This window comes from Rhea pennata, chromosome 5 (assembly GCF_028389875.1).
Source record: "Rhea pennata isolate bPtePen1 chromosome 5, bPtePen1.pri, whole genome shotgun sequence".
Lineage (NCBI taxonomy): Eukaryota > Metazoa > Chordata > Aves > Rheiformes > Rheidae > Rhea > Rhea pennata.
Window position 1 is genome coordinate 40446060 of NC_084667.1, and position 12645 is coordinate 40458704.

General features: G+C 52.6%; 1 protein-coding gene across 1 annotated transcript in view; it reads left to right on the forward strand.

The window, feature by feature from the left end:
• Nucleotides 1-12645, forward strand: part of MUC6 (mucin 6, oligomeric mucus/gel-forming) — a 49823-nt gene that overhangs the window by 36010 nt on the left and 1168 nt on the right. The window contains exons 34-40 of the mRNA XM_062576355.1: nucleotides 922-1452; nucleotides 1984-2514; nucleotides 3046-3576; nucleotides 4108-4545; nucleotides 5170-5607; nucleotides 7294-7914; nucleotides 11471-11573. Coding sequence (XP_062432339.1) covers nucleotides 922-1452; nucleotides 1984-2514; nucleotides 3046-3576; nucleotides 4108-4545; nucleotides 5170-5607; nucleotides 7294-7914; nucleotides 11471-11573 — 3193 coding nt within the window. The remainder of the gene's footprint in view (nucleotides 1-921; nucleotides 1453-1983; nucleotides 2515-3045; nucleotides 3577-4107; nucleotides 4546-5169; nucleotides 5608-7293; nucleotides 7915-11470; nucleotides 11574-12645) is intronic.

Consider the following 12645-nt stretch of genomic DNA (forward strand, 5'->3'; position numbering starts at 1 on the left):
CAACTCGGATCCCCAGCTCTCCTCCCTCCACCTCGGCCTCCAGCACGCCGCTCAGCACGCACCTGCCATTTGCCGCCCCGTCCACAGTCTCAACCACGTCTCCCACAACAACTAGGCCAAAGCTCACACCTACAACACTAACGTCCAGAGCCTCTCCCACCACGACCAGTGTTTCAACAGAGACACTGCCAGCTGAGTCCTTTGCACCTACAACGGCCAAAACGAGCCCCCTCCCGTCGTCTGCTCCTCCCCCCTCCTCAACTGCGTCCTCAACACCGCCAGGCCCATCGCCTCCCGGTGAGTCTTGCTCCTGCCCTCCCGCTTCTCTGCCTGGTCTTGGTCCAGCTCGCGCCCTCCTCTCCCTAGCAGCACGTCCTGCAGGGGTTTCCGGTTAGTGTGGCTGTGCTCCACTCCCCCTTGCCTCTGGCATTGGGACTCCTTGGATCTGGAAGGTCCTGGACCTGGCGCACCCATTGCCCCTGACTGTGTGCTCTGCCCTCGACCCTTGACGGTCTTTGTCAGGGCCACAAGCCTCTGCCAGGGAGCCTTCCCCACCCAGGCTAAGGCTGGAGCAGGCGGTCGGACCCTGTGCTTGCTGCTTGGAGGGAGTCACACACGTCCATGGAGGCTCTTCTTCCTTGCTCAGGAGCTCCAGGAAGAGGCAGGAGGAGCTCACTTGGTGGTGGGCATCCCTCAGGCCCCGTCCCTGCCCCGCATGTCAGGACAGAAGGAGGTCATGGACACGGCCCCAGGCATTGCCCCATTCCTCCCTCTGTGCCTCCCAAGACTGGGAGAGGCCCAAGCCTGCCTTTCCTCTCGCTGCCCCCCAAGCGGGGCTTGGTGCTGAGACAACTGCTTGCCTCGCTTGCCTTCCGCCTCTTCCCTACCGCTGTCAGTCATGCTGCACTTTCCTCCCGGCAGCCGTCACCCATAAAAAGACAACCGTGCTGCCTCTGACCACCCGGAGGACCACCCCGGCCACTTCCGTCAGCAGCACCTCCAAGACTTCTGTGTCCAGAGAGACCAGCCCCACCAGCAGCCCCAAAGTGCCGCTGACAAGGACAGCTCGGATCCCCAGCTCTCCTCCCTCCACCTCGGCCTCCAGCACGCCGCTCAGCACGCACCTGCCATTTGCCGCCCCGTCCACAGTCTCAACCACGTCTCCCACAACAACTAGGCCAAAGCTCACACCTACAACACTAACGTCCAGAGCCTCTCCCACCACGACCAGTGTTTCAACAGAGACACTGCCAGCTGAGTCCTTTGCACCTACAACGGCCAAAACGAGCCCCCTCCCGTCGTCTGCTCCTCCCCCCTCCTCAACTGCGTCCTCAACACCGCCAGGCCCATCGCCTCCCGGTGAGTCTTGCTCCTGCCCTCCCGCTTCTCTGCCTGGTCTTGGTCCAGCTCGCGCCCTCCTCTCCCTAGCAGCACGTCCTGCAGGGGTTTCCGGTTAGTGTGGCTGTGCTCCACTCCCCCTTGCCTCTGGCATTGGGACTCCTTGGATCTGGAAGGTCCTGGACCTGGCGCACCCATTGCCCCTGACTGTGTGCTCTGCCCTCGACCCTTGATGGTCTTTGTCAGGGCCACAAGCCTCTGCCAGGGAGCCTTCCCCACCCAGGCTAAGGCTGGAGCAGGCGGTCGGACCCTGTGCTTGCTGCTTGGAGGGAGTCACACACGTCCATGGAGGCTCTTCTTCCTTGCTCAGGAGCTCCAGGAAGAGGCAGGAGGAGCTCACTTGGTGGTGGGCATCCCTCAGGCCCCGTCCCTGCCCCGCATGTCAGGACAGAAGGAGGTCATGGACACGGCCCCAGGCATTGCCCCATTCCTCCCTCTGTGCCTCCCAAGACTGGGAGAGGCCCAAGCCTGCCTTTCCTCTCGCTGCCCCCCAAGCGGGGCTTGGTGCTGAGACAACTGCTTGCCTCGCTTGCCTTCCGCCTCTTCCCTACCACTGTCAGTCATGCTGCACTTTCCTCCCGGCAGCCGTCACCCATAAAAAGACAACCGTGCTGCCTCTGACCACCCGGAGGACCACCCCGGCCACTTCCGTCAGCAGCACCTCCAAGACTTCTGTGTCCAGAGAGACCAGCCCCACCAGCAGCCCCAAAGTGCCGCTGACAAGGACAGCTCGGATCCCCAGCTCTCCTCCCTCCACCTCGGCCTCCAGCACGCCGCTCAGCACGCACCTGCCATTTGCCGCCCCGTCCACAGTCTCAACCACGTCTCCCACAACAACTAGGCCAAAGCTCACACCTACAACACTAACGTCCAGAGCCTCTCCCACCACGACCAGTGTTTCAACAGAGACACTGCCAGCTGAGTCCTTTGCACCTACAACGGCCAAAACGAGCCCCCTCCCGTCGTCTGCTCCTCCCCCCTCCTCAACTGCGTCCTCAACACCGCCAGGCCCATCGCCTCCCGGTGAGTCTTGCTCCTGCCCTCCCGCTTCTCTGCCTGGTCTTGGTCCAGCTCGCACCCTCCTCTCCCTAGCAGCACGTCCTGCAGGGGTTTCCGGTTAGTGTGGCTGTGCTCCACTCCCCCTTGCCTCTGGCATTGGGACTCCTTGGATCTGGAAGGTCCTGGACCTGGCGCACCCATTGCCCCTGACTGTGTGCTCTGCCCTCGACCCTTGACGGTCTTTGTCAGGGCCACAAGCCTCTGCCAGGGTGCCTTCCCCACCCAGGCTAAGGCTGGAGCAGGCGGTCGGACCCTGTGCTTGCTGCTTGGAGGGAGTCACACACGTCCATGGAGGCTCTTCTTCCTTGCTCAGGAGCTCCAGGAAGAGGCAGGAGGAGCTCACTTGGTGGTGGGCATCCCTCAGGCCCCGTCCCTGCCCCGCATGTCAGGACAGAAGGAGGTCATGGACACGGCCCCAGGCATTGCCCCATTCCTCCCTCTGTGCCTCCCAAGACTGGGAGAGGCCCAAGCCTGCCTTTCCTCTCGCTGCCCCCCAAGCGGGGCTTGGTGCTGAGACAACTGCTTGCCTCGCTTGCCTTCCGCCTCTTCCCTACCACTGTCAGTCATGCTGCACTTTCCCCCCGGCAGCTGTAACCCATAAAAAGACAACCGTGCTGCCTCTGACCACCCGGAGGACCACCCCGGCCACTTCCGTCAGCAGCACCTCCAAGACTTCTGTGTCCAGAGAGACCAGCCCCACCAGCAGCCCCAAAGTGCCGCTGACAAGGACAACTCGGATCCCCAGCTCTCCTCCCTCCACCTCGGCCTCCAGCACGCCGCTCAGCACGCACCTGCCATTTGCCGCCCCGTCCACAGTCTCAACCACGTCTCCCACAACAACTAGGCCAAAGCTCACACCTACAACACTAACGTCCAGAGCCTCTCCCACCACGACCAGTGTTTCAACAGAGACACTGCCAGCTGAGTCCTTTGCACCTACAACGGCCAAAACGAGCCCCCTCCCGTCGTCTGCTCCTCCCCCCTCCTCAACTGCGTCCTCAACACCGCCAGGCCCATCGCCTCCCGGTGAGTCTTGCTCCTGCCCTCCCGCTTCTCTGCCTGGTCTTGGTCCAGCTCGCGCCCTCCTCTCCCTAGCAGCACGTCCTGCAGGGGTTTCCGGTTAGTGTGGCTGTGCTCCACTCCCCCTTGCCTCTGGCATTGGGACTCCTTGGATCTGGAAGGTCCTGGACCTGGCGCACCCATTGCCCCTGACTGTGTGCTCTGCCCTCGACCCTTGACGGTCTTTGTCAGGGCCACAAGCCTCTGCCAGGGAGCCTTCCCCACCCAGGCTAAGGCTGGAGCAGGCGGTCGGACCCTGTGCTTGCTGCTTGGAGGGAGTCACACACGTCCATGGAGGCTCTTCTTCCTTGCTCAGGAGCTCCAGGAAGAGGCAGGAGGAGCTCACTTGGTGGTGGGCATCCCTCAGGCCCCGTCCCTGCCCCGCATGTCAGGACAGAAGGAGGTCATGGACACGGCCCCAGGCATTGCCCCATTCCTCCCTCTGTGCCTCCCAAGACTGGGAGAGGCCCAAGCCTGCCTTTCCTCTCGCTGCCCCCCAAGCGGGGCTTGGTGCTGAGACAACTGCTTGCCTCGCTTGCCTTCCGCCTCTTCCCTACCGCTGTCAGTCATGCTGCACTTTCCTCCCGGCAGCCGTCACCCATAAAAAGACAACCGTGCTGCCTCTGACCACCCGGAGGACCACCCCGGCCACTTCCGTCAGCAGCACCTCCAAGACTTCTGTGTCCAGAGAGACCAGCCCCACCAGCAGCCCCAAAGTGCCGCTGACAAGGACAGCTCGGATCCCCAGCTCTCCTCCCTCCACCTCGGCCTCCAGCACGCCGCTCAGCACGCACCTGCCATTTGCCGCCCCGTCCACAGTCTCAACCACGTCTCCCACAACAACTAGGCCAAAGCTCACACCTACAACACTAACGTCCAGAGCCTCTCCCACCACGACCAGTGTTTCAACAGAGACACTGCCAGCTGAGTCCTTTGCACCTACAACGGCCAAAACGAGCCCCCTCCCGTCGTCTGCTCCTCCCCCCTCCTCAACTGCGTCCTCAACACCGCCAGGCCCATCGCCTCCCGGTGAGTCTTGCTCCTGCCCTCCCGCTTCTCTGCCTGGTCTTGGTCCAGCTTGCACCCTCCTCTCCCTAGCAGCACGTCCTGCAGGGGTTTCCGGTTAGTGTGGCTGTGCTCCACTCCCCCTTGCCTCTGGCATTGGGACTCCTTGGATCTGGAAGGTCCTGGACCTGGCGCACCCATTGCCCCTGACTGTGTGCTCTGCCCTCGACCCTTGACGGTCTTTGTCAGGGCCACAAGCCTCTGCCAGGGAGCCTTCCCCACCCAGGCTAAGGCTGGAGCAGGCGGTCGGACCCTGTGCTTGCTGCTTGGAGGGAGTCACACACGTCCATGGAGGCTCTTCTTCCTTGCTCAGGAGCTCCAGGAAGAGGCAGGAGGAGCTCACTTGGTGGTGGGCATCCCTCAGGCCCCGTCCCTGCCCCGCATGTCAGGACAGAAGGAGGTCATGGACACGGCCCCAGGCATTGCCCCATTCCTCCCTCTGTGCCTCCCAAGACTGGGAGAGGCCCAAGCCTGCCTTTCCTCTCGCTGCCCCCCAAGCGGGGCTTGGTGCTGAGACAACTGCTTGCCTCGCTTGCCTTCCGCCTCTTCCCTACCGCTGTCAGTCATGCTGCACTTTCCTCCCGGCAGCCGTCACCCATAAAAAGACAACCGTGCTGCCTCTGACCACCCGGAGGACCACCCCGGCCACTTCCGTCAGCAGCACCTCCAAGACTTCTGTGTCCAGAGAGACCAGCCCCACCAGCAGCCCCAAAGTGCCGCTGACAAGGACAACTCGGATCCCCAGCTCTCCTCCCTCCACCTCGGCCTCCAGCACGCCGCTCAGCACGCACCTGCCATTTGCCACCCCGTCCACAGTCTCAACCACGTCTCCCACAACAACTAGGCCAAAGCTCACACCTACAACACTAACGTCCAGAGCCTCTCCCACCACGACCAGTGTTTCAACAGAGACACTGCCAGCTGAGTCCTTTGCACCTACAACGGCCAAAACGAGCCCCTTCCCGTCGTCTGCTCCTCCCCCCTCCTCAACTGTGTCCTCAACACCGCCAGGCCCATCACCTCCCGGTGAGTCTTGCTCCTGCCCTCCTGCTTCTCTGCCTGGTCTTGGTCCAGCTCGCGCCCTCCTTTCCCTAGCAGCACGTCCTGCAGGGGTTTCCGGTTAGTGTGGCTGTGCTCCACTCCCCCTTGCCTCTGGCATTGGGACTCCTTGGATCTGGAAGGTCCTGGACCTGGCGCACCCATTGCCCCTGACTGTGTGCTCTGCCCTCGACCCTTGACGGTCTTTGTCAGGGCCACAAGCCTCTGCCAGGGAGCCTTCCCCACCCAGGCTAAGGCTGGAGCAGGCGGTCGGACCCTGTGCTTGCTGCTTGGAGGGAGTCACACACGTCCATGGAGGCTCTTCTTCCTTGCTCAGGAGCTCCAGGAAGAGGCAGGAGGAGCTCACTTGGTGGTGGGCATCCCTCAGGCCCCGTCCCTGCCCCGCATGTCAGGACAGAAGGAGGTCATGGACACGGCCCCAGGCATTGCCCCATTCCTCCCTCTGTGCCTCCCAAGACTGGGAGAGGCCCAAGCCTGCCTTTCCTCTCGCTGCCCCCCAAGCGGGGCTTGGTGCTGAGACAACTGCTTGCCTCGCTTGCCTTCCGCCTCTTCCCTACCGCTGTCAGTCATGCTGCACTTTCCTCCCGGCAGCCGTCACCCATAAAAAGACAACCGTGCAGCCTCTGACCACCCGGAGGACCACCCCGGCCACTTCCGTCAGCAGCACCTCCAAGACCTCTGTGTCCAGAGAGACCAGCCCCACCAGCAGCCCCAAAGTGCCGCTGACAAGGACAACTCGGATCCCCAGCTCTCCTCCCTCCACCTCGGCCTCCAGCACGCCGCTCAGCACGCACCTGCCATTTGCCGCCCCGTCCACAGTCTCAACCACGTCTCCCACAACAACTAGGCCAAAGCTCACACCTACAACACTAACGTCCAGAGCCTCTCCCACCACGACCAGTGTTTCAACAGAGACACTGCCAGCTGAGTCCTTTGCACCTACAACGGCCAAAACGAGCCCCCTCCCGTCGTCTGCTCCTCCCTCCTCCTCAACTGCGTCCTCAACACCGCCAAGCCCATCGCCTACTGGTAAGTCTTGCTCCTGCCCTCCCGCTTCTCTGCCTGGTCTTGGTCCAGCTCGCGCCCTCCTCTCCCTAGCAGCACGTCCTGCAGGGGTTTCCGGTTAGTGTGGCTGTGCTCCACTCCCCCTTGCCTCTGGCATTGGGACTCCTTGGATCTGGAAGGTCCTGGACCTGGCGCACCCATTGCCCCTGACTGTGTGCTCTGCCCTCGACCCTTGACGGTCTTTGTCAGGGCCACAAGCCTCTGCCAGGGTGCCTTCCCCACCCAGGCTAAGGCTGGAGCAGGCGGTCGGACCCTGTGCTTGCTGCTTGGAGGGAGTCACACACGTCCATGGAGGCTCTTCTTCCTTGCTCAGGAGCTCCAGGAAGAGGCAGGAGGAGCTCACTTGGTGGTGGGCATCCCTCAGGCCCCGTCCCTGCCCCGCATGTCAGGACAGAAGGAGGTCATGGACACGGCCCCAGGCATTGCCCCATTCCTCTCTCTGTGCCTCCCAAGACTGGGAGAGGCCCAAGCCTGCCTTTCCTCTCGCTGCCCCCCAAGCGGGGCTTGGTGCTGAGACAACTGCTTGCCTCGCTTGCCTTCCGCCTCTTCCCTACCGCTGTCAGTCATGCTGCACTTTCCTCCCGGCAGCCGTCACCCGTAAAAAGACAACCGTGCTGCCTCTGACCACCCGGAGGACCACCCCGGCCACTTCCGTCAGCAGCACCTCCAAGACCTCTGTGTCCAGAGAGACCAGCCCCACCAGCAGCCCCAAAGTGCCGCTGACAAGGACAACTCGGATCCCCAGCTCTCCTCCCTCCACCTCGGCCTCCAGCACGCCGCTCAGCACGCACCTGCCATTTGCCGCCCCGTCCACAGTCTCAACCACGTCTCCCACAACAGCTACGCCAAAGCCTTTGTCAACAGGCCTTCATCCTTCAACCTTCACGTCTAGGAGGAGTACTACATCTTTTTCTTTGTCTGCAAGCACTACAAGTTTGTCTACTGCATACAGCAAAACGTCATCAGTAATAGTTCCTACTAGTATCTCTGGCAAATCCACTCCAGTTGTCATTACAAGTGCATTACCAACAAGAATTACTTTTGCTCCAACTGTCATTATTACTAATGCTTCTACAGAGATCCCATCCATTGAAAGAACTTCGTTGCAAACAACAACACCAACCACCACCCGCACCACATCTTTTCCTTCAGTCACTTCCAAACTCAGAACATCTTCAGCTTCTGCTAGATCAGTAACAGTGCCGCAAGGTAATGTGTCACTTCCTATATCATCTTTTTGCCTTTAGCCGTATATTTTCATAAGTATATGAGATCTTCTGAAATGGTACAAGTGATATCATAACCAAAGAACATATATACATTTGCTCTGTTTTTGCCTTCCTACAGCCTTTTTTTTTTTTTTTTTTTTTTTGGTAGAGTATCTTTCTGAATGTCTTTGTGCTGTAACAGCAGGCTTGTAGTTATATACTGATGCAGACATGAAGAAAAATGAGTTAAGGCTGGTCACAAGATGAAATCAGAATGAGAGCTGTAGAATCAAGAGTGTTTCTTATCTTAAAATCCCACTTAAGCCTTTTAAGACATCATTTATCTGGACAGACCATCCTTTGACTCTTCCTGCAGTCTCTCGTTATCTCTCATATTGTCTTCTTTAACACATGAACTTCACTAGTGCTTCCTCTGCAGGGTACCTTTTTCTTGGTTTTTTAGGTGCAGTGATTGTCTTTGGTTCCTGTGCATAATTATAACCTAACATGTAGTGACTTGAAGAAATACCATACTCTTAACAGTTCCTGCATAACTTGGAAAGAAAGGCACACAGCCTCCTATTGGCCTCTCTACTGCTCTGAAGGAGAACTATCCTACTTTAAGAACTAGAGTAGAGGAATCAGGAACACTGATGTGAATGCACAGAGATACCTGGGCATTTATAATAGTATTCTATATGTGTAGCAGAACCATAGTTTCTGCTCCTATGAAAAACAAGTGAAGATGGCAGTTTTCATTCAACAACTGTAATACAGATTAACCATTTTAAGGAAAAAAAGAATGAATGATGTGTATTTCAATCTGTGAATGGAAGTAGGATTTACTAGTTTTTTTTTTTGGGGGGGGTTGGTGTATTTATTTGTTTTGACCATTGTTAAGAGGATGCAGAGAAGAGTTAATTTCTGAATTTCAGCTACTTATTACAGTTTTGGGTTAGTTCATTATACAAGGGAGAAGCTATTGGAAAAGTGTGCTTTACCCTTTACATACTGCCTTCTTCTTGTTACTGCTCCATCTTCACTGTCACATACTTCTTTCACTATTTGTCTCCTTTTTCTGTTTGCACACTTCCTAAAGAAAGTGCAAGCTCACCTCTGACAGGTTACTGTCTTCACTTGCTTCATCATCTTTTTCAAGAGTTATGGGAGGTACGTGACATTCTTGGAGGCCTGCCTTTTGTTACAGTGCTTGATAATGAGGGGACTATCAGTGTTTGCATTTTTTAATCTTTGAGTCAAACATCCAAAATCTTTTATCAAACCTGTATACCATTTCCTTAGTCATACTGAAGCTTCACAGGAAGTCCATCCTTCCTTCATTACAATCAGATCAACTAAATCAGAAGCTTATCCCTGTCCTTAACAGCAACAAAAAATGTGCAAAGCAGAACACCACACTCATCCAACTAGGTCATCTGCTGAGTCTTACCCCACAAAACTGATCTATATACAGAGTTCCCAAAAATTAAATAAACTGTATTTGTGACTAACTACTTTTTTCAAACAGTAATGTGACCATCACTATATATAATAGTAGGTTTAGTCATCTGTAGCAGAAACCTGTTTCATCTACATTTTCACTGTTAACCTTGTCAGCAGAGTGCAGCATGTAGAAATCAGCCACGAGGCATGGTAGAATTGTGCACTGAGAGTATGTTTAGAGCAAGCAGTTGAGTGTGGAATCTGTCATTCATCCTCTCATATAAAGCAGTTTTCTTATTCATTTAGTTAATGTAACCTGATTTTATTTAGGCCACCCTTTTATTATGAAAATAATACTATTAAAAAGGTCAGAAATCTGTAGGAAAAACAAGAATTTTGGGAAGCATACATGCCATATTTCCTCCTTCAACTTTTTACCTTTTTCAAGATGCTTTAGATTATTTAGTTGTCATACCTAATTCCCTTCCATGCAGAAACCCAGCTTTTATTTTAATAGATTTAAAGCTTAATAGTTTCTTCCATTCCCATTGTTATTATTCCCAAATAACGCAATACCAAACAGCTCAGTTTCAACCTTCTTAGCAGAGAGCAAGCTAGAATTGGCTGAAAGGAGGCACATCAGGAAATGGCAGTCTAACACATTCGTATGTGATACTTTTTATTGTTCCACTGTCTTTGACCCTCCTTCCCCCATATTCCCACTATTTTCATCTCACAGAAAGGGATTCTAAGTATGAGCTTTTGTAAACAGAAGGATTTTTCCTAATCTCTGATCTTACTTGTTTTGATGCCTGCTTTGGGTTTCGTTTATGTTCATTTGCATTTTCTAAGAGAAGTGCTTCGTAACAGTACCTTCCCAACCATACCATTACCAGGTTACTTCCTTGCAATTAACAGGCAGTACCTCCTATTACTTGTTTCATGAGTTCAGAGGATTGCCTATGAATTGTTTTCCCTTCTCTGCATGTTTTTCAGCCCTAACTGTGCTGTGCTTCCAAGGTGCAGGTGCAGGTGCTTCCAAGTCTTGCAGAATATTTACAATATCTTTCAAAACAGTAACGTTCAGTCCAGAAAGAAAGGTTACAGGTTAAGTGTTTGTCTAGTTCTAAGCTTCGATTGTGAGATACCAGCAGAGGAATGTACCTTACCCTATTGTCCAGTGAGTTTCCTTATTTTCCAGGGATGAGCTATCAGCTTCCTACTATAGTATTAACTGAAAAGTAAGAAACATTCAAGTTCCATCCATAATCTTTCTTCAAGCAGGGAACCTAAGTGTGCACAAAGAATACAGTACAGGACATAGTGCAAGAGGTACACTTGCATAAACTGCCTTTGTAGTATCGTAACCCTCTTTGTATTCCTTCATAGAGCAACTTTTAAACACAGTCTTTCAGTCTTCAACTCTGGACAGCTTAGGCCTCCAGTGAACTTCTTGTATGAATACAAGGCTTAACATCTCACTTTAAGTGAAGAGGTGACCAGAAAAAAGGCAATATGAGTACATATAATTATTACCTGACATGGAGCACTATGTGTTGTATCTAGTAAAGGAAGAAGGAAAGAAATTTTGTGGGGCAGGCATTTTAGGGGTGAGCTTTTGACTGACAATTACATAGCACGTCTAGAAATAAATATCTCCTTTAAAGCAAATATATGCATTTTTTTTAATGTATCAAACCTATTAAGGAGTTTATAGACCAGAAATAATTCCACCAGAATTAGCCAGATGTTTGGTTTATTTACCTCTGTATGTTCTCATCAGTGGATTAGAGTTTTTTTCCTCCTAGATATAATTTGTACGTCATTTTTAAAGGGAAGTCTTACTCTTCTGCATTTCCAGCTGTTTGTTTTTTCTTAGTTGTCCTCCTGAGCCCCCCTACCTTATGCAACTTCAGGGCCTGCTTTAAATCTTTTCTTGCTCTGGTATTCCCTTGTGATTTGTCAGTTATCCCTCAGTCCCACTTAAGTCATGCAATAGGAACAGTTTTCTGTGAAACTCAGTGAAGAGGCTTTTGCATCCAGCAAGGTCACTCTAAAATTTAGACCAAGATAAATTTCTGCTATCATTATTTTTTTGTTTTTACATTTGACAGAGATTTGCAGAGAGGTTGAATATGAAGACAAAATAACTTACAAAGGCTGTTCTGTAAACGTTACTTTGGTCCGATGCGAAGGATCGTGTCCATCTTCTGCAAAGTAAGGATATTTGAGAACTTCTGTAGCACAGATACTACAATTGTTTCATTTTATTATTTGGCAATCTTTAAGCACTATTATTTGTTAACTACCACTCCTTTACAATGCAAGCAGAAAAATGAATTTGGTATCTATCCAGCAATGTACTTTTGCAGTACAAGCCAGCTAACTAGAAAGAGTCTACGAGCAGTAATTAGGTAAATTAGCATGGAGAGATTTGCAATTTAAACAATTAATGTCTTCTCACTTCCTCAAGATTTAGAAAACACAGGCCAATGCATAGACTGACAAAGCTGCTGGCTTTTAGAAGAAAGAAAAGATCAGACAGACTACTCTCATCTAAGCACGTAGTGCAATTTCAGGTGCCTCACAATGTTTTCCTGATAGTCTAACTCAGGGGCATTTTACTGTTACAAGTGTGATATCTCTCAGTTTGTGCAGTTCCACTTGCTTATTAGGAGGCTATTTCAGACAGGAAATCACAGCTTCAATAAAACTAAGTCTTGAATTCAGCTGCAGCACTATTGCAGGGCTCATATTTATTTAGGAAAAAGAAGTTAGAACTGCTATGATAGTCCCAGTAGTCTTGGCAAATAGTATGCTCAAGAAAGGGAAGGCAGTGAAGAGTTCTGCTTTTATAATAATTAATTTAATCCTGAAGCAAAAACCTTTGCCTTTCAAAGTAAGCTCAGGTGTCCCTCAGCGTTTTGAAAAGCGAGTAATCAGCTTTTTATCTTCAGAGTTCACAAAAGGGCTGTTAAGCCTAGAGCAGCTTTAACGTTCACCAGAATCACTAAGAAAGTGGTGATTAAAATGTTTTGTTTTAATGGAAGTCATGTAGTCTTTTCTCTGCTTTACTGCCCTTCTTACAGCAAATAGTTTTTCCCCATGAGTTCATAGTTCTCTTAGCTGAAGGCGACACTTCTAGCCAAATTCTAGCCTACATCTGCGCAACTTCCCACTGACAGGAAAAAAAAAAAGTTGGAACAAGTCTGGCAGCACAGTGGCTCTTGAACATGTGGCCAAGCATGGTCAAAAAAGCAACTGTAGGAGTAATAGTACTTTTGGAAGA